At 50.0% G+C, this 26,568-nt stretch overlaps 8 protein-coding genes across 8 annotated transcripts; 5 read left to right on the plus strand and 3 right to left on the minus strand.

Moving 5' to 3' along the window:
- Positions 1-1,124: 1,124 nt before the first annotated feature.
- On the minus strand, positions 1,125-3,318 carry NEUTE1DRAFT_129283 (uncharacterized protein; the record flags this gene model as incomplete). Its single annotated transcript, XM_009852109.1, has 3 exons — positions 1,125-1,533; positions 1,656-2,916; positions 3,012-3,318. The coding sequence occupies 3 exons, from the start codon at positions 3,316-3,318 to the stop codon at positions 1,125-1,127; spliced, it is 1,977 nt and encodes a 658-aa protein (XP_009850411.1).
- A 3,050-nt stretch (positions 3,319-6,368) lies between these two features.
- Positions 6,369-8,033, minus strand: NEUTE1DRAFT_80756 (uncharacterized protein; the record flags this gene model as incomplete). Its single annotated transcript, XM_009852110.1, has 2 exons — positions 6,369-7,460; positions 7,527-8,033. The coding sequence occupies 2 exons, from the start codon at positions 8,026-8,028 to the stop codon at positions 6,499-6,501; spliced, it is 1,464 nt and encodes a 487-aa protein (XP_009850412.1).
- Positions 8,034-8,904: 871 nt separating this feature from the next.
- NEUTE1DRAFT_145945 (uncharacterized protein) lies at positions 8,905-11,075 on the minus strand (the record flags this gene model as incomplete). The annotated part of the gene is made up of 3 exons (XM_009852111.1): positions 8,905-9,778; positions 9,862-10,723; positions 10,783-11,075. The coding sequence occupies 3 exons, from the start codon at positions 10,948-10,950 to the stop codon at positions 9,072-9,074; spliced, it is 1,737 nt and encodes a 578-aa protein (XP_009850413.1).
- A 2,606-nt stretch (positions 11,076-13,681) lies between these two features.
- NEUTE1DRAFT_116758 (uncharacterized protein) lies at positions 13,682-15,368 on the plus strand (the record flags this gene model as incomplete). The annotated part of the gene is made up of 1 exon (XM_009852112.1): positions 13,682-15,368. One exon carries the CDS (start codon positions 13,874-13,876, stop codon positions 15,119-15,121), a length of 1,248 nt encoding a protein of 415 aa, XP_009850414.1.
- A 1,391-nt stretch (positions 15,369-16,759) lies between these two features.
- On the plus strand, positions 16,760-17,925 carry NEUTE1DRAFT_129287 (uncharacterized protein; the record flags this gene model as incomplete). Its single annotated transcript, XM_009852113.1, has 2 exons — positions 16,760-17,736; positions 17,811-17,925. The coding sequence occupies 2 exons, from the start codon at positions 16,760-16,762 to the stop codon at positions 17,923-17,925; spliced, it is 1,092 nt and encodes a 363-aa protein (XP_009850415.1).
- Positions 17,926-23,177: 5,252 nt separating this feature from the next.
- NEUTE1DRAFT_137110 (uncharacterized protein) lies at positions 23,178-23,993 on the plus strand (the record flags this gene model as incomplete). Its single annotated transcript, XM_009852114.1, has 1 exon — positions 23,178-23,993. One exon carries the CDS (start codon positions 23,178-23,180, stop codon positions 23,991-23,993), a length of 816 nt encoding a protein of 271 aa, XP_009850416.1.
- Positions 23,994-24,442: 449 nt separating this feature from the next.
- On the plus strand, positions 24,443-25,217 carry NEUTE1DRAFT_137111 (uncharacterized protein; the record flags this gene model as incomplete). Its single annotated transcript, XM_009852115.1, has 2 exons — positions 24,443-24,926; positions 25,027-25,217. The coding sequence occupies 2 exons, from the start codon at positions 24,443-24,445 to the stop codon at positions 25,215-25,217; spliced, it is 675 nt and encodes a 224-aa protein (XP_009850417.1).
- Positions 25,218-25,535: 318 nt separating this feature from the next.
- Positions 25,536-26,225, plus strand: NEUTE1DRAFT_43584 (uncharacterized protein; the record flags this gene model as incomplete). The annotated part of the gene is made up of 2 exons (XM_009852055.1): positions 25,536-25,887; positions 25,963-26,225. The coding sequence occupies 2 exons, from the start codon at positions 25,536-25,538 to the stop codon at positions 26,223-26,225; spliced, it is 615 nt and encodes a 204-aa protein (XP_009850357.1).
- Positions 26,226-26,568: the final 343 nt, after the last annotated feature.

Here is a 26,568-nt window from a genome sequence, read left to right on the forward strand (position 1 = left end):
GAAATCCGTCCCCCTGGCAGCGGGCAGTTCGTCCCAGTCGTGTAGGTAGGTACCGTAGGTGAGCCAACAGCGTGCTAATAAGCTGCTGTCAGCTTGCATTATGAACAAACCCGTCACACCACCTTTTTCTGACTGTGTTCACTTGGTTATGTGGCTGCCTCGGCCGTCTTTCGCCTCCGCGCTTCTGCGGTTCCGTCCCTGGCAAGTAAAAGATCGTTGACTGGCCCCATAGGGTTGATTCTCCTCTCGTTCATTCGCGGAACCGTAATGGATCCGCGCCGATAGGATCATACAGACCTTTAAAGTTGCGACAATAGGCTTGGCTCCATGCGACGGCGGAGGCTGTATAGGCTGTATGGGTTGTACCAAACATGCGGGCTGACACCGGCAGCATCGAATCGCCAACGAGGATGGGTATGACAGGTGTGGTTGCACCGCTCCAGGCTACCAGTCAGCAAGAGGCCAGCACCCGAGACTGGGTGACCCGGGTGAGCCGGGGCAGGCGTGGCGTTGCAGCTTGCATGAGGATCGCCGACGGCTGGCAGCAGAGTGGTTAAAGGCGAACATGAACCGAAGAGAATGTGGTGAGCAGAGAATAAGTAGGTAAGATGGGTGAGATAAGGGCAAAGACTCCTAACGGTTAACGTACCTCTTGCTCATGTCGGCAGTTTATCCGGGGACAACCTGGAGTCTTGTAGCGGAAAACCTGCCCGCACCCTACGATTTCCTACACTTTCCTACACGTACCGTCCCATCCCATCCCCCACAGCCTCCCGGGGTTTTCTATCAATTTCTGGCTATATTTTGAGAGGACCAACAGGAGATGGTTCACGGTATACTACCTCAGGTTGTGTTCGGGGCCGGCGTGGTACGGTACGGGTTTTCCCTTGTGGGTGATGTTGTATTTCCAACCATTTTTCGAGAACCACAGTCCTATGAATGAAAGCCAGAAAATGCGTCGTGAATGTTAAAAGGTGCGTGTGCATCGATCTGCCTGGGAGTTTACAGTGTCGCTCCTGGCCCAGCAGGAAGAGCCGTCCATTCCTTCGTACCTACCTAGGTACCTATACGTACCTACTTCGGTTCGTAGCGTTCCTGTTTATTTCACTCCTCGTTTAAACCCCTCATCCATTTTGATTCCTCCCTGTCGATCGCGTCGAGTTTCCATGTCCTCTTTCGCTCTTCTTTCTCACAGCTTCCCCTGACGGCGGTTGAAACCCCAAGTCCACAGTCTTCAAAACACTCTTCACCTCTTCATGAACACGCATCGTACTTCTCCCCTTCTCTCCCTCCACCACCGCCCCAGAGCCCTCATTCTTGGTCCTCACCGTAGTCGCAGCCGACCCCTTCCGCGACAGCTTCTTCTTCTTACTTCCACTTTTCGTGCTTCCAGTTGCCCGCGTGGTGTGCACCACTCCCACCTCCAGATCCTGACTTGCCGTTGTCAATTCCTTCTGCTGTCCCCTTTTTTGTTCCTTGTCCCCTCCTTCTCCACAGCCCTTCATCTTTTCCCCACTGCTTCTCCTCCTCCTCCTGTGCCTCGCCATCAACAGCTGCACCCCCCAAACCCCCCGGCAATCACCACCCCGAACCCCGCCAACGCCACCCCCAACCAGACCGCCATCCTCATCCCCTCCAGCCTGACGCCCACCAACACTTCACTCGTCTCGCTCAGCGCCGGCCCGGGTTTCCTCCCGCTTCTCTCCACCCCCGCGCGATCCCCGGCTTTCACCAGCGCATGTTTATGGATACTCCCCGCCAGCCCCAACCCGCAACTGATACTATAGTTGACCACGGTAGCCACCAAACTCGCAGCCATCCCCTGCTTCTCCCTCGGCAGCTGTTCGCTCAACAAGATAGTCGCCGCTGGAAAACTCAGGTTCATAGCGCCCGGCATGAGCAACACGGCGACAAAGGTATTGGCCCAGTAGGTCTGGTGCAGTGGCGTCAGCGCCAAAAGCAAAGTCCCCAGGAAGAAGAAGAACATGGCGATGAACATGATCAGCGAAACAGACACGCCGCGCCGCAAGAGGTACACTGTCAACAAGGCAAAGAAGACCCCTGTGGCAGCGACGGGGGAGGTCTCGAACGAGGTGAAGAGGGCTGAGTGCCCGCGTAGATGCTCGAGAAAGATGTAGAGGTAATATACCCAGATGCCGTGGGAGGACCAGCCGGTGAAGACGATGGCGAGGACGAAGGCGGCGTGGGGCTGGAGACCGCTGCCGCCGCGGAGAGGGACGATGGGGTGAGTGGCGAAGCGCCGCTCGACGCAGACGAAAGCGAGGAGGGAGAGAAGGCCAAGGACGAGGAGGGCGCGAATGTAAGGAATGTGCCAGCCGACGAGGGGCGCTTGGTTCAGGGCGAGGTTGACCAAGACTAGGCCGGTGACACCGGTGATGGCACCGAGTGTGTCGAAGGTGGGCTCTTGTTGTTGTTGGCTGCCTTCGGTTTCTGCCTTGGTGTTGTGATCAAGGTCTCGCCCCGCCACCATGAAGGTGGTCAGTTCTGCACTGCTGCGGGCAGAAGGGAACTCGGAAGAAGGCAGAGGAATGATGAACCACGACATCATGACCAACACGGCGCAGGTCATGGATAGAAACCAGAAGCACCAGTGCCACGAGAGTTTCTCGGCTACAAGCGAGGAGAGAATGGCGCCCGCCGTGGCTCCCGATGGCCCTGCTGCTCCAAAGCAAGCAAAAGCAATATTCCGTTTCAGTCCGATGGAGAATGTCCGTCCGATGATGGCTAAAGCGTTTGGGATGATCAGTGCTGGGCCCATACCCTGAAAAGCTCGGCAAGTGCTGAACCATATTAGATTGGTAGGGCCGCACGAGCCGCAGACCAGAGACCAGAGACTGAACCAGGCCCAGCCTATCATTACGAGGAGCTTGTGGCCGTGTATATCACCGAGTCGTCCTGGGGGGTTGTCAGTTAGTCAGTCATTATCCTCCTCCTGGCGGACGTTGATGTCACGCTTCATGAGAGGCTGTGAGGTTGTTGGTCGGGCTTACCAGAAGGAAGCATAAAAGTCCCGACAGTCATGCTATAAGCTGCCGAGAACCAGCTGAGGTTCCCATAGTCATGGATGTCAAAGTACTTGGCAAGGATAAGCATAGGAGCAACAGTCTGGTTCATTGCAGCCAGGGAGAGGAACTGAGCGAGGCATAGAACAAAGACGAGCACGACCTCGTGGACGAGGCTCAGTCCAGTGCGCTTTCTCTGTGGTGGCGGGATCCCGGCCGACGGGGCGATGGTTTCATGTTTTCTTTGAGCCATAGTGGCGGCCCGTGGTTTTGTGTATCGGTCACTTGTTGACATGTTAGAGGTAACTAGTGATAAATGTCGACCAGGGGTTGATCCTGACCTGGACGATTAGAAATCAGGAAAATGAGTGCTCACTTATATCAAGGAAATGCACCGTGAAGGAATTCAAGAAATTTGCGAAAGTGGTTTCCCGCTTTGAGCGCCGCACAGGGGGCATATGTGCATAGCAGAACCGATCCTGTACGTTGAAATGTACCTCTACGCAAGATAGAGTGGTAGGCAATACCCCCGACTTTTCACTGACTGGACAGACACATCTGCTGGTGCAAAAGTCCTTACGGAGTGCCCCGTTCTGCCCTGACCAGCGCTCAAAGAGGAGATCACTTGAGTACGGCCAATCTCTCGAGTTTCCACGGTATCGGGATATAACTGTGGTTGACGATTTTCTGTGTTGCAGAGGCATTTTTCGGAAATGCAATTTGATCTGCAGAGTTGCAACAGCCAAGCTCTTCGCTCCTGAGCGTTAACAAGACATATGGACCTCGAAAGCAGGCATTCGGTCTCTCCTCAGTAGTCTGGTCGCCAGTTACTAATGCGATGCAGGTGTTGATTGAACCGAGCCCGTCTCTCCGAGGGTTTCTTCCTTCTACTCGTTAGAATCTGTTGTTTCGCGTCTATGATAGGCTTACCTGGTGTTCAGAACTTCGGGTCCGCGGCAGCCCGATGAGAATCGCAGTATTCGGGTTCAGAGAGGCCGAGGTAGGCATGTTAAGGCACAGGTAGTTCAATGTGCTCGCGCACCACTGCAAACTCATTAGTCATGATGCCTGCTATCCCGTACTGCGAAGGTTCGAGTTATTTCTCGCGTTGGTACGCAATACAAGATCGCGAAGTTGGCCCAAGAGCTAGAGGTAGGTATCGCTCTTTAAGCGCCAGGCAGGGTGCAGACATCTGACAGAAATATGTACATGTCTCGTTAGCACGCATTTGCAGGCGAATACACTTGTTCGGACTACAGCGTTCAGGAAGGGATACCTCTTGGCCAGCTTCGCGAGTTTCCTCGGTAGACGCCTCGTAAGAGGTTACCTAGTAAGTGCGGGCCACGACATGCGAGTCCGTTGGACAGCGAGCTCGCAACCAGGGTCCAGAATATGATAGGCACAAAAAGACGTACAAATAAGATATTCTTCCGACGTGGTGGAACTCGACGGTATGTAGAGGTAACCAGCAGCCAAAAATCGAAGTTGTAGCTAGCCTAATCCACGAAGCTTATCGTCCTGTTCCACGGCTTCCGCGTCTGTTAGTGTGAACTTTCCTCGCAGAGACTTCTTCAAATAAACCGATATTCGCATCTCCTGCACACGACTCGAGGCTGCAACGCCGGGAAGATCCGTCAAGTGTGAAATCAAAGCTCCCATCCCGATTGGTCTACTGGTCGCGAACCTGAACAATTCGGAAGCTGTCAACGAACTTTTACGCTTCCTATTCGGGACCGAACTGCCGAGGCTTAAATGACGTTCCCCCCATTCCGAGCTTGAGAGGAGGGCCCATCCCATTGTTGGGCTACGGTAACCAATTTGATGGGGCGCCGGGTACTTGACGAGTCTGGCTGCATTCCGGTCTTTGTTTCCGATCAAGGCCCACCAAAGCGCTTCATTGTGTCTAATCGAGGTTCGGTTAGGGAATAGGTAAGGGTCTGGATAATTTGCAGCAGCTTTCTCCCAGTATTCATGACGGCAGTCTGGCTTTGGTCGTAGCTAATCTTCCAGTGTCTATTGCCCTGCTGAGCTTACATGTAGATCGAGCGTCTTCAGAGCGGAGGGTTGTGGTGACATGAGCGTGGATACAGCGGCTTCGCGGCCGATGATTAGACCTTTAATTCCTAGACAAGTCCACTCTGACAATTCTTCTATATCCTTGTCGACAACAAGCTGGATCCTTTCCGATGGGCCTCCGGCACGATAGTGTGATTGTAGTTGTCGATCTGGCAAGTGATTCCGGACCGAAAGAAGCCTGCCACCCATAAGGCGAGTCCGGAATGATTGAGCCGTGAAGCTTGCGGTGTGAAGGCTCAGGAGAGCAAGGCTGCCTTGTCCCACCCAGACTGTAAATGGTGGTCCGCTGATATATCTGACCGACACTGAGCTTGTGGTTGGGTTGAAGGTGGGGACGGATCGCTTGACAGCTAAGGCTGAGAAAGGCGTCGACTTTGTCTTGTTCATACAGGGGAAGTCTCGACGTCTCTGACTGGAGGTTCTGAAGGTACTGGAATCTTGAGAGGTACAGTTCGACCCCAACACGGCCATGGCGTGGTGTGTCTTGTCGAGTGCGTTGAAGAGATGCTGCGTGACCAGATGATTGACGACGGAAGCGACAAGCTGCCAGTCGATGTATTTCCTGCCGTACAGTATGACGGTCTCCGGGTCAGGAGCATGACCGAGGTATATGATGACTTTGGTGGCTTCCAAGTAGATGTTGCGCATCATAGGGATCTGGTGATCCTGTTCGAGATGTCGCTCTGGTTGATACAGACGAGTACTCGGGAGCGTTGATCAGGCGGAAGGGGATCAGATCGTAGCGAACAGTGTCGTTTGCTTCCTTGCGAAGCTGAATGAGCCGGAATGATCGCCCGTTGCGGGAGAGGGGAGAACTTGAGTAGTCATATTGGGGGGGCGGGATCTGGAATTGCGGCTGTCGCGATCTCGTCTTGTGAAAGGCCCATCGTGGAGTCCTGCAGACATTCTGTTAGTCCATATTTGTACCCTAGTTTTGGCCGTGGAGACGGGATTGAGACCTTTTACTTCTGCGAGGCAGGTCGCAGGCTGGGGACGCCTAGATCCAAGTGCCTAATCCTGGGTGGTGATGGCCTCCATGTTCGCAACCATGGCCTCTACCGAATGGGGGGATGTCAATTGAAAAGAAGTGTAAGCAAATAACGAGAACCAGACTTTTGGCGCGAGAAACAGAATGATGTCCATACGAGGAAGAAATCGAATAGAGGTAGTACCCGGGCCGCCGGTCTTCAACGCGGGCCTCCAGATCCTCTGGGCTGTTCTTCCCCGCTGCTTGATCCCCACCACACATTCCCAGCAACAAGTGCTAAGCTTGAAAGTTACTCATGCATACACTATCCTGCAAAAGCTACATGTAATCTCAACCACCACATCCGCGCACATCTGTTAGGGCAGGTACTTCTTACCCCTCCCACGTACTGTACCAGTAGTATGTACAGAACTAAAAGCCCTGTTCCCCCCTCCACTTCCCCTCCCACCCCGGGAAAAACGGACTCTCCTCCAGGGTCCCAACCTCCCACTCCCTCGACACCCACCCCTTCTCAACCTGCTCCTCCGCCCATTGTTCACAAGCCCTCATGGCCACCTGCCTCACATGTTCCTCACACTTATACTCCATCAACTCCCTTTTCCCCTCTCTCAACACCTTCGCCAACAACCGCGGCACGTACTTCTCCTCCCTCAGTTCCTCCAATTCCCAAAAGATCGCTTTGAAATTAAACACCACGGCTCCACTAACCGGTATCCTCCTCAACGTCTGCGCATCACACCGCAGCTTGATATCCTTTGTCGTCACCTCGTCTTCCCTGCCCTTGAAAGCTGAGCGCGTCCATTCCCCTGAAACAGAGTCAGGCGAGGTATGAAACGCTTCCCAGTCCTCTAGACCCCACGAGCAGCGGCTGACGGGGGATTCGGTCGATAACTTGCTGAACCAGCGATCCATGGAGAAAGCCATCTTGGATTCATAGTCCGGTACATGCGTATGGATGGACTTCAGCGGGGCGTCGCGGTGTTGAGAGGCGTACCAGCCTACGCTAGAACAGACGATAGCGGCGCGGAGGTAATAGAGACCGTCGGTCTCGTTGCGCATCATGATTGCGTAGTCCTCGGGGACGTTATCGAACAAGACTTGCAGGGGGTCGGTTTGTAAGAGGTGGGTGGTGGTGGAGAGGAGGTGGTTGTGGAAGAGGGTGTGGTCGGATGATAGGGAAAAATGCTGCGGGTATCGGTTGCAGAGAAAAGAAAGGACCATCTCCATTAGTTCGCGGCAGGCGTGTGAAGCGCATGGGTTCTGGAAGAAGATCTTGGAGCCGTGTTGGGCGAGTAAGGCGCGGCGGGTGGCCATGGTGGTGTGGTAAGAAGAGGTGAGCTCGACCCACCAGTCTGGATCGTATTTCATGAGGGCTTCAAGTGTCTTGTCAGTACTGATGTGGTTTAGGGGGGGTGGAAGAGAAACAGGGGAAGACTAACCCATGTGCTGATGATATCCCCAGCGAAAAGGTCGATAAGGCCGAAACTTGGCTTTGGTGATGTCCCAGGTCTCCGGAACGGGGTTCGGATCGCGGACACCGCTCAGGGCAGCATAGTCCGGGAAGCGTCCTAACTTTTTGATGTCCTGGGTTGAGAAACCGGTAGGCGTGTAGAAGCCATCCTTGTCAAAGTCGGGGATTGTGACTGTTGGCAATGCTTGGGACTTGAGCATCTCAGGTGTGATGGCTTGTACATCTGCCTTTTCAAATCCCGGGAGCGTAGCGAGGACATGTCGTCTTGAAGGAGGGAATTGTGAGAGGTACGGCAGATCTGGCTTGACTTTGTTTTTTTTATCTTTGCTGATTGAGATGCTAGCCTTTCGCTCCCTTCCTTTCCATCTGACAGTCAAGAAGCGTTGTAGCGTGAAGAGGATCAGACAGACTATGACGCCTGCCACAGATATGTGGGCGGTCGAGACACTCAGAATCTGAGTAAACAACATGGTTTCAAAGGTGTCGGACGTCTGAAGTGTTGAACTGTTCGGTGTTGCAGCAAGACGTTGAGGTCATCAGTACCTGTAGGTAAGATATATCTCGGTGACCTGGAAGATATGTCGTCCACCCCGCAATGCCGCCAAGCCATGCTGTATCAGTGTATCGCCATCAACCACTCATCAAAATCCTGAACCCTCGATGTTCAGCTGCGGCAAGTACATCATGGGGCTCTACCAGACCTATCATGTGTCGATCCGGTTCATCCCTAACCGCTATCGGTCTTTTTGTGCGACCAGTCTAGACTATGATTGGGGAACCGATCCGGGGGATGTTTGCGTGTAAGTGATGAGATACGGGTGCCGATAAGATAGCTCTGTACTGCAAAGGAGAGACGAGAATGAGGGGTTGATAGCGTTGCATGATACCCAGAGATAAGAGGACTTCTTGATCGGGTAACGAATTTGAACGCCGCGCAGATGTGAGTCGGCATTGGAAAGATATTCTCGACGTTGACAAGTTAGAATAGTAGTCGGAGTGTCTCTGGAAATCGGATCTTATCTGACAAAGGACGTTGAAAATGCCAACATGGGAGGTGCCAGAACGGGAAATTGGATAGCTCAGCACAGACTTATAGGGGCACCAGCTGGGCTCCCTTACAACAATCAGCTACGGCAGGTGCCCACACCTGCGAGTCTTCCGTAGTATAGTGGTCAGTATGTGAGCTTGTCAAGCTTGAACATCAGTTCGATTCGCTCGAGACCCGGGTTCAATTCCCGGCGGGAGAGACCTTCTTTTTTTGCCTTTTTTGTGACCGCCGCTTTATCAACATCACGCTTGTTTTTTCTCTCTCTCTTTGAATTGAAGCACCACTTCTTTTTTTTTTTTTTTCATTCCGTCCCAGTTAAATACTGTTAATTCATTCATCATTGCGAACATATCACTCAATCAACCCCCCAAACGCCTTCCCCAATTATGTTTCCAATCATGACATCCAACCAATCCCTTTCCAATTGCAGCAGTCAATCCCAGTCCTGTTTCCAAATTCCATCCGTCAGTTCAACGGCAATATCCTCAAGCCATTCGGCAGCACCATATCTTCAGGTCCCTTATCATTCACAAACGACAGGCTAATCTCCTGCAAATCCGAATCATCCACCATCACCGTGCCCTTGCCCCTCGCCTCCCGTGTGAAATGCGACGCCGCGCCTTTATCCGCCTTTTCCACAGCCCCGTAAATCAAATCCGCCACCTCTTTCCGCATCCGACAGCTCGTGAAAATCGGACTGCTCTCAATCTCCTCCAGCAACTCCCGCTTCTCGGTCCCCCTTTCAATCTCGTCAATGACGCGCTGCACGTCCTTGGCCGTGATAGTTGCGGGCGGCAAGATGCCACGACTGTTGTCGCGATGAGGCCATTGCACGTCGGCGAGCTTGTGTAGGAACAGAATGACGGCCGCCATGCCTTGAGCCAGCAGGACGGCGCGCTCGTGCGGGGAGAGGCCGAGGAAGATGCTGGGTTCGGTGGAGGAGTGCGAGAGGGAGTCGTCGACGAGGATGCGCTGGTGCATGCCAAATGTGGCTTCGAGAATGCGCACCAGGAGGTTGGGGTCCTCGAGCACGGACGAGACGTCGCGCAGGTTGAAGAGCTGGACGGCTTTGGCGTAGAAGTTGGGCATGATGTCGCGCACGTCGACGCCGTGGAGCTTGCGGGCGTGTCCGGTGTCGACGTCAAAGTAGGTGGATGCCAATTCTGCGGCGACTTTTTCGTTCCATTCCATTAGCACTTCTTTTCCTTTTTCGTTTCTTTTTTTGATTCTCCAGATTGGATTGGGGAATACTCACACTCGCTCGAAACACCCGCCGAACACCTCTGCGCAGCCGCAAACGCCCTCCTCACCTCCTTGGACTCCTTCAACCCCTCCAACGTCCTCTTCACCAACTCTCCATACCCCCCTTCCTCCACGCCCGCCAACTCCCCCCCCCACGCCGGCTCCCCTCCCCAATCTTGCTCTGACTCCCCCCCTCCACCCACCAAAACTCTCACCACCTCCCTTTTTTTCCCACCTTCTTCAACCTCCCTATCATCTAAATGCAACACATCCTTCCGATCCGAGCCCCCATACCCAAACCCAAAACTATACCCAAACCCACTATCCCTCCTCGCCTGCTCCAATACCAACCCGCTATCCACGCTCTTCAAAAGCTGTCCCCACTTCTTCCCAATCGTATCTTCAAACCGCTTATGTACCAAGTCCCGCAAAATATGCGCCACAGCCACTTTCGACATACCCTTTTCCTGCGCAGACTTGATCCATTCCATCTGCACCTGACTTACAAACTCATCATATTTGGTAAACAGCAACAATACAGGGATATGCGTGGGTACGATGCCCGATAGGTGGTCAAAGAAGTATTGCTCGACAGCCGATATCGGGCGGTCGGGGTCGGCGGACGAGACGCAGTACCAGATTGCGTGGAGGGGTGCCGTGGTATCAGAAGAGGTATGGGCCTTGATGAAGTCGGTGACGATGCGGAGGGTGGCGTAGGCGAGGATGTACGACGGGTCGTCTTCGCCTGATTCGGGAGGAGGAGAGGGAAAGAAAAAGTTGGGGGAGGAAAAGATTTCGACGCGCTTGTTTTGGCCTTGCAGGTCGAGGGGGAGGTTGATGTCGTGGGTGGCGGAGAAGGCGTCGGAGACTAGTTTCTGTGGGAAACGATAAAGAGTTAGTGATGATAATTGAGGTGGGAATGCGACAGACGAACCTTTTCAAGATCAACACCAAACACCCGCGAAAACAGCTCCTGCTTGGTTGACTCGGGGTTTCCCAAGACCAAGACCCGAAATTTGGGACATGGCGCAAGGAACTCGGATGGCGGCGTCAATTCAGCGGATTCGGTATCTTTACCTCTAGAGGTAGTTTCTTCGCCCATGGTGATTGATGTTCAATCGTCGTTGTTATGAATTGTTGCTGTCAAAGTCGGTAGCAGATATGACAGTCAATCAGGCAGTCGTGCTTGGTTACTCCAAATATCTATCCTTTTCAAAAGCATCGCGGTTCTATCCCATCTTTATTTGTTTAACAGCAAGGTAGGTAACCTTCTAGAAGCTCCCGAGTTGCGAAGATACGTACAAGGCAATGTTCCATTGGGTGGTGGTATCTTTCGTCGGGGTTGGTGGTCTGATGACGACACGCCACCGTCACGGTCACACCACGAACCACATTCTCGTCCCATGTGGGTGAGGCCATTCGACAGAGGGGAAGCCATAGGAATGATAGGGCTTGGAGGGCCGCTTTTTTACTCGTCGCGCATTGTTTTGGGATTCATCAGTGGTCTGGTCTTTTTAATCGATTTTGTATCGTTCGTTTCGTTGGGTCGCGCATCGCCAATGGGTTGTCGCGACCGACCGAGATAGATGCATGCAGTATGCAGGTTCCATTTGGCAGTCAAGAAGTGGGAGACAGCGCATCAACACCCAAAAAATGCATCAATACAAAAACTGCCAACTGCACAGCAGGTGGAGATAGAGATCTCTGTCAAGGCAATGCTGATAGGGCTGATTTCGACTGTTGTTGTTTGTCGGTGTTTATGAACTTTACCAAGACGGCATCAAGATCGACCTCGATTTCCGTCAAAGACAAATATACCGACTGCAAGTCCTTACCTACTCATCGACACGCAACTTATGACCGTGGAAATGCTCTCTTGTATGGATGACATGCTTGTAACTTTTGTACTCAACTGTACTGAAACTGAAAAGGGGGAGCATTGCTTGAATTGCTCGAATACCAATTCCAGACATCTTGGCAGTAAATTCAGGAAAGGCCTGCATTCTGAGCTACTGATTGATCAATTCATATGTCGCACCACATCATCAATTGAGTGGTTTTGTTGACTCCTGGAAATAGTAATGCATGATTCCCGGTGGCGGCGGGCGGTCCTACATCCCATTTGTTGGTTGTCTTTGTTTTCTTTTTTCCTTCCTTTTTTCTTCTAATTTTTCCCCTTTTTTTTTTTTTTTTTTGTCATTGTCGACGTCTGGAGTCTGGATCTGTATCGGTGACCGACTGCATCGCGGCGCATATGTAGAAGTACTAGTCCAACATCAGCCATCAATGTTGCAGCATTTAGATGCAGTACAACGAGAACAACAACCACAACATCAACAACAGAAAAGCATTGATGACAAAAACACAATGGACAGACCGAAAGAAGGGGAGTAGAGGGACCCAAGACAATGGACTTTTTAAGGAGACAGAGGAGATTTGTTTCATGGACCTGGAACCCCCGACCGGCTTTTCGCATCCGAAGAAAAAAAAGGCTCGAATCGAAGCTGAGAAGAAGTGGAAGCACAGACCAGGAATACAGTCGGTACAAGTCAATATCCACAGTAAGCGCTATTTTTGTAGCACTGGGAAATGGGGGGTTGCAAGGTTTCTGGTCTCTACCGGACGCTAGGCTCTCCCGACGCCGGCAGGCCGGGGGACATCTCAGGCCGCCCTGTGACTGCAGTGGATCTCTGGAGCTGGATTGGATTGGACTGGAGTTCGGTTGGAGTTCGGGCCTGGTTTTCGAATGTCCTGTCCTTGCTTGACTTTTGGTGCGTGATGACGGAGGTGAAGGGGCCGGGGGTCTTCTTCTTCTTCGAATACGAACAAACCAGAAACCTCTTCATCTCGTTCTGCTGTTCGGATCTTGGTTCTTACCCAGTTCTTTTCCCCTTTGTGTCCTGGCACCGCTTCTTTCCTTCCATCGAGCCTAGTACACTACACTACTACTGCGTACATGTACGAACGGGTATAACCGCCCAAGACATCGACTCAAGCTAGTGACCATCACGGGATGAACCAACAAAGGGGTCATCATCATCAATGAATTCACTTGACACTAGTGCACAGTCTGGACTCGCAGCAGACGCCAAGATTCAGGATCAGGCTCGTGTTTTCGATTAGACGCCAAAAAGCGAAAGGACGATCGGTGGGGTGCGCCATCAGGAGGCCACTGCCGGGCGGGCCAGTGGAGGGGCGCCATTACCTTACGGGTATGGGGTGCTATGGGGTGCTATGGGGTGCCAAGACGGCGTGGCTGTGTCAGATTCACGGACCAGACGACCCAATCAGATGGCCCATAGCCGCCCCTGAATGAATGAATCCAAGTCACTCACTGAGAACGAAGTCAACGAAGGGAACACCAACAAGATCCCCTGAGAAAGTTCACAGTCCAGATCAGTTCAGTGCCTCCTCTCTCCAGCGATGACCGATGACCTGAGAACAGGAACAACAACAACAGCAACAACAACAACAAACAGGGCCCCTTGCGTACTGGTAATTTCGGCCCATTGGCTGACCCACAGGACACTTCCCCACAGTCATGTTCCATTCTTCCAATCGAAGTGCCTTTTTGCTTCCGTGACCATTCCAGTTGCCGGTTCAGTTCAGTTTCCAGCCAAGGCCGCAGCACAGTGCCAATTGTTGTCTCCCCTGTTCTTGCGTCCTGTTCCTGCGTTTTGCCCGTCAACTGAGTGCCTGCAGTGTGATGTGTGTGAGTGGATGCATCTTCAGCTGAAGTGAAGGGATCCGGGGTCTCCTTTGTTCGTTTCTTTTTTTTCTTTCTTTTTCCCACTCCATCTTCATTTTGCATTTTTACCCTTCATTCCCCTTCCCGCACATCTTCCTTCCATCCCATCTTTTTCCTCTTCCAATCCCCAACTATCCATCCAGCATCAGACCAGTCCTTGTAGGACAGACATTCGTTATATTGCCTGGATATAATAATACGAACCGCCACTCTTTCCCCCGAATTAGAACAACAGCCCTCTCGAGCACCTTCGATTGATTATACATAACCACACACAATGCGCGCTTCCGAACTCCTCGCCGGCGCCGCCGCCCTCCTCGCTTCCGGCGTGTCCGCCGAGGCCTACCTCGGCTTCAACTCGGGTAACACGCTCCCCAGCCGCGAAGCCAAGTTCAAGAAGGACTGGGTGCAAGAGTTCACCACGGCCCAGAACCTCAAGAACTCCCCCGGCGTCTTCAACGCCGTCCGTCTCTACACCAACATCCAGGCCTACTCGCAAACCTCGGAGCCCATTGAGGCCTTTGAGGCCGCCATCGAGACCAACACCAAGATCCTGCTGGGTGTCTGGGCCTCGGGCACCAACACCATCGAGCCCGAGATCAAGGCCCTCCAGAACGGCATTGCCAAGTACGGCAAGAAGCTGACGGACCTCATCATCGGCGCCTCCATCGGTTCCGAGGACCTGTACCGTGTGTCCGTCACGGGCATCCAGAACAAGTCGGGTGTCGGCGCGGGCCCCGCCGAGCTCGTCAAGTTCATCTCCGACTGGAAGAAGGCCTTCCAGGGCACCGCCATTGCCAACGTGCCCATCGGCCATGTCGACACGTGGGACGCCTGGACCAACGGCACCAACAAGCCCGTCATCGACGCGGTCGACTGGGTCGGTGTGGACGAGTACCCCTACTACGAGAACGGCAAGGGCAACAACATTGAGAACTCTGGCTACCTCTTCGACCGCGCCTACGATGCCATTGAGGGCGCTGTCGGCGGCAAGCCCATCTGGGTCACGGAGACGGGCTGGCCCTACGTCGGCCAGACGTGGGACCAGGCTGAGGCCACCATCAAGAACCAGCAGTACTACTGGCAGGAGGTTGGCTGCCGCAAGCTGTTCGGCAAGGTCCCCACTTTCTGGTACAACCTCCGTGACTCGAACCCGGACAACGAGATGAAGTTCGCTATCACCGACAACCTCTCCACCACTCCCCACTTCGACCTCACCTGCCCCAAGACCTTCAAGACCACCCCCAAGGCTTCTTCTTCCAGCGCTTCTGCCACCTCGGCTGCCACCGGCACTGGTGTCTCGTCTCCTTCTAGCATGGAGTCTGGCTCTTCTGGCTCCGGCTCTTCGGGTTCTGGGTCGTCGGGCTCCGCTTCCTCCGGCACTGCCTCTTCTTCCGAGCCCGCTACCGTTACCGCCCCTGCTGAGAGTGCGGTCGCTACTGGCTCTGCTACCTCGGTTAAGGGCGTGTCGGCCGCTGCTGTGGCCGGCATGACCCTTCTCGTTGGTGTCTTTGCTATGCTTTAAAGAAAGAGGTGATTGATGTCAACAAATGATATAGATGGAATGTGTCAGGGAAAGTTAAAGTTGGGATTGCATATAACTGGGCTAGGTCATGTTAGTTAGGTAGACAAGAAATAGAGAAAGGCGATTGCCAAGTTGGTTATCATGTTTTGTGTATCTGTTTGTCTGGTGATGTTGGATATGCGCTTGCATCTGCTGTAGCTTGTCGTAGCTCGTAAACATCTGTAGAGACAATGAAGCAATGCAGCCATCAATCAGCAATAAAGATCCCGCCCTTGCGTTCGTGATACTTCACCCCATCAATGAACTGAACGACAAACAACGTGATTCACCTTGGAACCACTAGCTCCATTCATTGCCGGCGCCAAGTCCAGTTCAGTTGCCAACGGACCCCGGTGCTGCCGCTCTGCCGCCGCTCCGCCCGCAACAACGCAGCGCCTATCAGTCAACAAAGCGTCAGCTGCTTCCTTTCATCAGTGGCTCGCCCCCCCGTGGCTTGTCTTGTCAGTGGCTGTCCGCCAGCCAACGCTTCACACAAATGATGTTGGCGATTAGGACGATCACCTCGATCAAAATCCAATAACGAAACAAACAGTGGAGAGAGCCCAGCCTTTTGTTGTACGACGGGCAGTCAGTCAGATGTTTCGTTGCGATTTTAACCGGGCTGGGGTCCCGGTGAGGGTCGTGATCAGGTTAAATGCAAACATGGATGGCAGAGCACAGCAGGGTGAGGTGTGGTGTGATGTGCTGAAACTTGACACTCAGAGGATGGACGGGATGCGCTCCCTCGCTTGGGTGGTGAGGTTGGAAGGCGCGCTTCAGCGCACAGACCACCGGACGCGGTATTTAGTTAGGAGTCACGGTTGCAAACCGTTAGAGAGCACGTTAGACCAATCACAACCTTTGTTATCACCCCAAAAGAACCGTGAGCAGCGGTGCAGCACGCATTGCAAGGTGAGGTGGTGAGGTGGTGGCTGCAACGATCAAAAAGCACCCAACAGGGTAGGGTCTGTTAGGTGTTATGGGTTCTACTAACTGTTTGACTGTGCTTTCTGCAGATGGGATGTTAGTGGTTCAGCTCGCTGTAAACCCGACCACTGCAGCGGCGCCGGCAGCAACTCCGTCATCTAGCGTATCACCTGGGCCCGGTTACGTCATTGACCTACATCATAGGTAGCTGTAGGGTCCATCCAGTCCTCTGCCCAGGCAGGCATCCATCCATCCATCCATCTCCCGGGACCCTGCCGACACCTACCTACCTACCTACCGCCCCCGGGATTGATGATCAACAAAAACCTTTACATCAACAAGTTTGGTTCTTATGCGCTTGTCGTTTGTTGCCAAGTCCGCAAGATAAATATTGGCAATCGAGATCCTGCAAAGTTTTCTTTTTGTTTTTTCTTTCTTTTTGAACCATCTATCCCGAACCATCATCGATCGTCTTACCTTTCCCAACGCATCTATCCGTCCATTTTCGCTCGAAATCCACATCCAGAAAGAACAACAACACCAACACCACCCTAAAAATTTCCTATTTCAGACATCTCCATCCATCTATCGCATACCACACACAACACCCACCAGAGCCACGACGCTCCATACCAGCCAACCAACCAGACAGACAGAAACAAATCCCCAAAAATGTCAGCCCAACAACCAACCGAACGCCCTCAACCCCCCAAAACCGAAGGCTACCGACACGGCACCGCCGCCCCATCCTCCAATTTGAAGCCCACCATCACCATGTCCTCCATGTCCCCTCACTACACCCTCCCCACCTCCAAAGCCGGAACCCCTCTAAACTCCGCCCCCGGCACGCCCACCGCCAACCTCTCCAGCCTCTCCCTCTCAACAGCAACAGGCTACCCCCTCCCCGTCCCCCCCCGCGGCCCAATCCGCATGCTCTCCGAACACGCCGTCTCCGACACCCCGCTTACCTCGGACCCCTACGGCACTCCCTCCGCTGCCGGAGGACCACCCCAAGACTACCTCTCCTACCGCCGCCCCACCAACGCACAATCCCAACTCCCCACCACCGAACTGCGAAGTAACCTCGCTGCCACTGCCGCCACCGCAGCAATGGGCGCAAGCGGTGCCGGCGCCTGGGGCTCCTCGCGCGGAATCCTTGGTGGTTCGGGACCAGCGAATCCTCGAGAGGCAAGGGAGACGCAGTACGTTTCTGCTTCTTTGTCTGCTGCTGGGTCAAGGAATAATAGTAGTACGGCGTTGAGCGGGATGGTTTCTGGCCATACTACTGGACGGGGTCATCCACTGGCTAGAGAAAACTTGCAGAGCGAAGCCAAAACGGAAGGAGAACAGATGGCGCCGTATGGAGAAGGGGAGGTGGCGCGTGCTGTGGAGGGGCAGGCAAGGAAGAGGAATACCAAGAGACGGGAGTCGATGGCGCAGGGGAAAAAGCCGAACTTGAGTTTGGCGCAATTGGGAGAGGGACAGGGACAGGGAGAGGGAGAGAAAGAGGGAGAGGGGGAGGGAGAGAGTGATCACCATGGAAGAAGAGAAAGGATGGGGAGCGCGAGTCAGAGGGAGGCTAGTGGTGAGAGACATGGACGGGTGAGGGGGGAGGTCAGTTTGGAGCCTTCGGAGGCTGATTTGGAGAGGTAAGCTTTTTTGATTTCCCCCACTAATATATACTGGGATGGCAACAGTGCTAACGTATATGGTGTCGATACAGAAAAAAGATGCAGCAGTCTTGGAAGAGGGAAGAGATCAAGCAGGCGAGAAAAGCAGGAAAGGATGTCGACGGGACGAGCGGGTTGAGTGGAAGACAGCCTAGGCCTGAAGTATAAAGGAGGAGTGTTCATCAGAGTGTGGTTGGAGGGGTGTCGTTCTGGTGTTGAAATCTTAGACTATTAGAGTGACGTTTTAGATGTGTGTGCGTTCTTTTCTTCTTCTTTCCTTTCCTTTTTTTTTTTTTCTTCTTTTTTTTTTTTTTCTTTTTTTTCTTCCATTTTTTCTTCATTTTAGCTTGGTGTGTTTCAAATTATCGACAAAAGAGGTACACAGAAAATAGTTGTAAGATATGGTAGAAAGAGAGGATATTCATGTAACATTTTACATTCGACTACTGTACCCAACCCATCGCAACGAGACGAATGACGTGGAAACAGGCTGGTCAATGATTTGAAATGTCTTCCCGTTGCCTGTCATATCCCTTCAAATCCTCTGTCCACGGCTGCCAAGAATATTCAGATGAGCCGTCTCATAGATGTGGCAGCACCTCCAACCAGCTGGGCATAACAAAGACGCCGTATGGCATGTGTCGGAGGCTGACGAACGACTCCACGAGAAGGTAAACCCTGGTAGCGACAAATGCTACGCCTATAACCAGCATACAAAATCTCCCGAAGTATAGCCATATTATCATCAAGTGCCATCGTATTCTTGATAGAGGTATTTTGGAGCGAGTAAGCACTTGTCCGCACTCGACGCACATCGTCAACTTGCCAGGGCCTGTTGAAGATGCGAGAAGACCGTAGATATAAAATGCAGGTATGAGATTCATAATGATGATACTGCTCACGTTCCATAAGGTCCACTTGATTTGGGTCGGAAATACAGAATTCCAAGCAGCCAAGTGGATCCCGCCATTCAAAGAGCTGAAAATGATAACGCATAATCTATCGAAGCGGGTGAGTCGATCGCGGCCTTTGACGTGCATTCCGAACCAGTCCTTAGCGGTATTCCATATCATGGTTTTGTGAGTGGAATCGAACGGTTATTGTCCATCACGGTATCGCTGCCCATTGCATATCGATGATGTTCGTAGGTCGTGGTGGTCTCTCTGTCAAAATCTGGCGGGCCTTCCAGAGGTATTGAGGTCCTAATCCGAGGATCATGATAAAAGGCGGTGCGGTAAAGGCGATCAGAGTATCGACAACGCCTTTGGCTCGGAATCACCTGACAGTTCACATAAGGCTCAGGGTCTTGTATGGTCCTTTTGTCAAGCAGAGTAATGTGTTTGATGACTCTTTCCGCTCTGACTTTATCCGCCGGCGAAAAGAATATTCTGCGTCTTGCAAAGGTCATACATCTGACCGCATGTGCCCTTCGGATCGATGGTATTCCAGTGATTTTGACCGGCAAAGAAAGCATCTTGGCGTAGCTCACACCGCAAGGAAGCACGACTCCGTCCGTCTCGTCGCCATTGATGCAAAGTTCCGAAAAAGTATCTGTAGACTCGATCCAAGTGACCTTTCTCAATTTCCCTTCATAGTCGGTGAAAGGTATCAACCTCGGTAAACCGGCTGTATCAACGGGGGGCATGGTTTCGGGATCCGCTCTGACCGCGAGCAGTGACTCGTTTTCGGGTGTTCGTTGTGGGTGTAAGCATGTCATGATATTCTGTGCCTCACAGAACTGTTCTTGGACCATCAACGCAAGCGCATCCGCAAAAGCATCTGTAGGTATATGAAAGGGGTAACCTCCGCGCACACCTATAAACTCCCCATGCACACCCAAACCCAAAAAGTGGGGATGTAACAATTAATGTCACCTATTATTGTAAACCCCGATTTTAACTATAAAATTTCACACTTTCAATATTTATAACATTTCCCCGCATTAACAAGTAACACGCTACATTACACGCATTTAACAAGCGGCGCCTCCCCAAACTTTATACCCTCTTTTACACACTCTTTTACACCCTTTAATTATACACTCTTATACTACCCTTCAATTGCAATACAGCGCCTTACCCCTATAATCGCTCTCGCGTATTAATATACGCAATTAATAACCCTCTATAATAGTTACTAAATTATTTACTAAATTAATTACTAACCTTCTCAAATACAAATAATTCCCCAATCTCAATCCTAATCCTAATCTTAATCTTACTACCGTCGCAATAACTCCCCCGCTCTCTCCGTCAATTCGTATACAAATAACGCTACCTTCAATTCTATAACGTTATTTAAAAAGGATTTAAAATATATTTAGACAGTCCTATCAAACAATTTCTATTTTAATATACTACCTAATAAGGATTATAATACCCAACTCGCCGCTATCGTTGACTTCTATTAGCGTTACCGATTTAGTATTATAATTAGGTGCTTAAAGAATAGGAAGGGTAAAACTATATTCGTTATACTTTATTGTCACGGCTTGGCTGGATGGGTATTGGGAATAAGGGTACTCTGACGGACAAGCTTCTTATCTTATCTTCTTATCGATAGACGATCCGGATTGGGAAGGCGGCGACGAATGGCAGATCTGACTTATATGTCCGGATCCGAAATGCCTTCGTTCGTCTACCTTCTCTTTTCCTCCTTACACTTAATATTACTTTGATTTGTGGCTTCTAATCTTGTTGTCTTATCACTCGTAGGATCACGCTTTCACATTTATTACAATTAAACTAATTACTATCCCTATCCAAAACAATAGTCTAATAAACGCTGTATATCGTTATAAAAGGCTACAAAAGACTATCCCTTCATTATTTAAATACGTACACTAGCAAAGTAAAACGGCAAATAGTCAACATAAGGTGCCAACTTTACTTACAAAGGCTATAGTTAATTATAAGATCTATTGCGCTACATTCTACTATAGTAACGAACAATTAATTAAGAGTAATTAAATGAAACTTATAAACTCTTAATCGATAATAATCTATCAGCTACTTCTATATATAAATGAGTATAGTCCCGGTAGCGCAATATTCTTCTAACCAATAAAGACTTCGAGAATATATAGTACCAAATACAAAAGAATTATTACTATAAATTAAATAATACCTAATACTTTATTAAAGAGTTTAAGGAGGCTTAAAATATTACATATAACTCTATTAATTTCGAAGAGGAGGATAAGAATACCCCGCACTATATCTTTTAAATCTACGACCGGTAGAAAAAAATATAGAAGCAATTTCCAATTATATTAAATATTAACGCTATGTACAAAACAAACTATTACTATATACTTCTTATTTAGGACGTTATCGCTACTCCGGAAAAATTTTTAATAATAATCTTTCAAACGGTTATTAATAACAAGAATAAGGAGGGGTTCAATTTTATTATTAACCGTCTTTATACTTTTATAGTAATAAAATATATCCCCTACCCTAAAGTATTTATAATTAATAATAATATAGTATTAATCGCTACCTTTAAATAATACTTCCGCGCCTTATAATAATAGTATTACATTTAATATATTAATTATAACGTTATAAAAGCTATTAAGAAACATTAAGTCAAACCGCGCATACAATTATTTAATCCTAGTAATAATAGTAAAAATTACGAACAGTATAGTCCGCAGCTTATTAAAGCTAATTGTACTGACCTCTAAAAGATTGGAAAGGTCTATCACCGAATCTGTACAGCTATTAGAACTAAAGTTGGCCTTTCCCCTTTGCCTAATAAAATCGCTAATACTAGAGCTATACTATTCTTTATATAGCAATATATAATTTACACCTCGTCTCTAACGGATTTTAATAAGGCTTAATCCCTACTAACTTAATATTTTAATAATAATCAACAGCAGCTTATAAAATACTTTAAGGAGGAGTTTTTAACCTACCAAACCGAATAGGCAAACTATCACACATCGCAATACTTCAATTATAGCCAACGTACTACATCCCCCAACAAATCGGCTAATAATTCTATTAAAATAAATAATCTTTTAGTAAAGTATAACTTAATAAGGGTATTTATTACTTATAACTAATACACTTACTACCGCTCTAACGTATATAAATAGGCGGTTATACGAATTAAAAATAAAGTACGGTACTAATATATTAATTATAAATAATTAGGGGATTACCCACTAAAATTAACCTTCTAAGCACTAAATTTACTTAATTACTAATACCGCATTTACTTCGCCTCCATCCCTACAATAAATCTATAATCTAATTAATAATTTATAAAACTGTTACCCCCTTATATTTACTAATTTAGAGCCTAATATAGCTTACTATATATTTATAAAATAGCCGCTAAAAATAATAAGGGAGGAGTACTAGTAACCAAACAAGATTATTATCCCTTCTAATATTTATATTAAAGACGTATAAATCCCTCTATTTAGCTACCGTCTTTCTATTCATTAATACAATAATATAGGATGCCGTCAATTCCTACCTTCGCCTTTGTCCCTTTAATAAAGCTATACCCAAAGGAAGGCTAATAAAATAGAGCAATCCCTTCGGTAACAAATAAGTAGTCCCTAAACTACGTAGTAAAACTAATACTTATAGCAGTTCTTTATTAGTAATAGTATAGCGTAACTATTTAAAGTACAAAATTAAACCTAATTTTAAAGCATTAAATACGGCTAACAGGCAAAAGGAGAAGGGGGAGGCGGGCAGCTATATTAAAATAGTATTATTATTTAATTTAGAAGTACCCTCTAAATCCGACCTAACTACTAATAGTACTAACGAAAATAAAATAGCCAATAATAGCCGCAAGCGCCGCTGCTGCAATAATAATCTATTTCACAACTCTACCCTCAGCTCTGCCCATCTCTTACAATTTAACGATAACGAGGAGGTTAGGGATAATAATAAGCTAGTAATTAAGAAGGAGAGGACTAAACTCAATAAAGCTTACAATGCCTAATCAGCGCGGGAGATAGAGAAATTGCTAGCTATACCTTAAAACAAAGCACTACTTTATAAATAGCCTAACCTATATAACCCTAACCCTCGTAAAGTCTAGCCGGCCGCCAATAAAAACAATACTATAGTATTGAGTAATAGCGAGTAGTAACATCCTCCTTTATTTACTTTACAGTAATATACACGTTTTAGGAGCCTTATCCTTCTTAATCCGGTATTCTGAAGTGCTTGTTGAGTATAGCGGTCTTTACAGCGGTTATTATAGCAATCACAGCAATGTGGGGACCCTTGTCAGATGTCAGAAACATTGAGAAACCCGTTTTTTACACTAAATACGGCCTGTTTTATATGATAGCCGTCATCTAGGTTTGGGTGTGCATAGGGAGTTTATAGGTGTGCACGGAGGTTTCCCCATTGAAAACGTGAAAGCTGACCTGAAGCTCCCTAGCGATGCAATTCGATCCCGACGCGCCGTATTGGAAGACGAAGCCTCCTGGTATCAAGGAAGACAGACCCATTAACCGGGAAGTACACAAGCCAGGATACTGCTTCCCCTGTTGTCAAAAGTATGGAACGCACGACAAGCTCGGGTGCAGGCTAGGCCCACATAGGGCCGCTGATGGAGTGCGGGAGAAAGACCTCAATAGCTGGAAAAGCTACGAGGATTTCCAAGAGGCTATGGGTGCACCAAGGAGGGAGGACATGCCGTCATGGGAGGCTCATTGCATTGCTCTTCGAAGGCAAGCCTCCATGGCAGTAGAGTCTGATTCCGATGCGGAGGAATCAGACTCTACTTCAGAATCAGATACAGAGGAGTTGTACTCCACTCCAGCCACGGAACAGTCGGACAGGTCTACTCCAGCTGCGCCGTCTACGGAGGAACTAGCCGCCTTGAAAACCACACAGAGCACAGAGGTCGCCAATACCAATGGGGAAGATGATTATGAAGAGGAGGGACCCAGCTGGGTCGATGAGTGTGACCAAGCTGGCCAGGACTTTCCTGACATTACAGAATTACCTCGAAAAAAAAGACGTGCCTTGTTGAGGGCTCAAGAGATCGCTTTGCGGGAGGCCTTCGCTACCAGAGAGGCCTACGGATCCCATTGTAGACCTCATCTGAATCGCCAGACCTTGACGGTGGAAGTACGCACGATGGTATCGTATACCAGTGGTCCGGGCTCAAACAGTCTCAAACGGAAGCGAGAAGAAAGCCCGGGAACAGAGCGAAGACAGAGAAAAAGACTGATTGAGGACAGGCATGATTGAGCAAGGGAAATAGTGACTCCCCTCCAAAACGGGTAATCAGTTTTCCAAAGCGATAATTTGGAGAAAAGCAAGACAGCTTCAGTTGGCGCAGTGGGTTTTAGGCGTGAGGTCACACCGACTGCACAAGGAGGCGAATGTTTTGTTTTGTTATTTACAAGGAAGGAATGACTTCCCCAGAACCAGGGATTACCACAATTTCTCATCAACTCTCCCGTCCTCAGAACCGCACCTTCCCTTTGTGACTCGTTTTCGCGCAGGGCAGTGTGCCCTAGTGTGCACTTTACTGCGGTTTTTGTTCCTTTGCACTCCTCCTTTCTGACATTCATGATCTCCATTTCCCTTCGTTGGTCACCCGTGACAGCAGAAAGACGCCACGCAATCAATATTGGCTGGCTGAATCATAAACTCTTTGATCACTCATTTCTTTGTCCAAGGCGCAATTGTTCAAGATGCCCGAGAAGAGACCCGCCTCCCATACGCGCTCGCCCGTCGCCAAACGGAAGCGTACTGCCAAAGCGACGTCCACTGCTCACAATACCGCCGATCCCAAGGCTACTGCTTCCAAGACTGCCTCCTCTAGAACCACCGCTGTTCTCGACAATGGCGCTGCGGGAAGCCCTCTTCCTTCCGGACCACCCCGCACAGATCGAAGCACTCCCGGAAGCGTGGCAAGATCCGTCAAAGCCAACCAACCGGCCCCAAGTTCCCAAACCAACGATCACCCGACAATGACGGACAAGCGGAAGCGTGAAGAGACCCCTGAGGAAAGCTCCAAGAGGCCGAAAGCTTCAGACAAGATGCCGGAACCAAAATCAAGCGAGGATAACGATGCGGAGGAACCCAAGAAGCAACAGGAGCTGGAGATCTGCCCGATGTGTGGCGAGGAGTACGACTCAGAAGATGAAGACGACGACATCTGCGAGTTCCATCCCGGTAAGTTGGCCTCCGCTTAGTACCTCTCCTCTGGACCATATACTCTACTATCCAAGCTGTGTTCGGACACTAACATCTCTTATGACGTTGCCGTTTGTAGGAAAGCTGGTAATCGACCGAAAGGTACCTTGCTGGAAATCAGATTGGTGCGTGGATCCCTACAACGACGAGTATGTTGAAGAGTTTTTCGAATCTTATGAGTTATACCCGGACATGCTTATATGGGACTGCTGCGGATGTTCGGAAGGTGCACCAGGTTGCGAAACACAAAGTGGGCACGGGAAATACTGAGCTTGAACTGTCAAACCAGATGAAAAGGCGACTCGGAGAGCAGGACATGGGCTTGATCCTGTATTCGGATCGTAGGTTACGCAACGGAAACAAAGGCACCCAATAATACCAGAATAGAGTACTAGTGAATGACAAGTCAAGTGAAGGGGCTCCAGGCAGGATAGGGCACGGTCCACGGACATCGAACAGAATGGAATTTGTCTCTCAATCCGTACCCTGAATTCCCTGCGCAAACACCAAGCAAATCTTCATCTGGTTCACAATTTCATTGATCCCCTTCCACACCCCACCACCAGCCCCAGCAATCAAGCGCCCAAAATGGCGAACGAACAAAGCATGCCTCTTCCACTAGTGGACGAGCGCAACAGGAAAATGCTTGATGCGATCCACAACGCTCCTTGCATGAGCCTCCAAATCGTACTGTTCTCTCTCTACGCCGAGGGTGATGACAATCTGAAGACGCGCATCGAGGATCTAGTCCACGACTACACTCTCACCCTTCACAACTTGGACGCCGGAATCGCAACACCTGCCAGCGAGCTGAGAACGGAGCCAGCCACAGAAGTTCCACTTGCGACCGAGGAACCAGTTGATAACACAATCTATTGTCCTGTTTGCGATGATTACTTTGATCCGGACGACGAGGACGACCTGTGTTTCCATCATCCTGGTATATTCCCCCCGTCTACTGACTACCTACTCTGAGCAAGTGCTGACTCGTGGCGTCGGTCGTTGACTGGAACAGGCAAGAGGATCGCCATCCCCGGCTTTGACAGCGTGGCGTACGAAAAGGAGGTTAGTCCTGAGGCGTACCAAATCAAGGTAGAGGAAGGCTTGGACACGGAGGAGAACCGCTTGGTGCCGCTTTGGGCAAGCACCTGGGACTGTTGTGGAGGGGTAGGTGCTTCGAGGGGGTGTGTTCAGGGTGTCCATGTGGAGTACGTGGAGGGTATGGAGGATTGGGACGACAGTGATAGTAGCTCTAGTGACGAGAGCGATTCGGACTGAGCTGGATAAAACATTGGGCGAGTTGAGAGGCCATGGAGGAGAGTCACGCTAAAAGGGAGCTATTAAGGAAGGTACATCACGGAAGGTAAAGCTCGAATCTTGCGGCGAGGGAAATCGGCAATAGTAGCCAAGGCAATGTGTGCAGGGATAAACGGAAAGTACCTCTAGCTCGGACAATGTTCGTTTGGCTCAGGGCTACTACGATTCAGACGCAAGGCACGTTTGTCAAGAGGACAGGTTGGATTCAGACCGTGGCCTCTTTCTTTTTCTCCCGATTCTGCTGCTTGCGCATTCCGCTAGCAACACCTTTCTCTCGCTTCTCACAAGGCAGTTTAAGTTGCAC

Source organism: Neurospora tetrasperma, assembly GCF_000213175.1.
Source record: "Neurospora tetrasperma FGSC 2508 unplaced genomic scaffold NEUTE1scaffold_3, whole genome shotgun sequence".
NCBI lineage: Eukaryota > Fungi > Ascomycota > Sordariomycetes > Sordariales > Sordariaceae > Neurospora > Neurospora tetrasperma.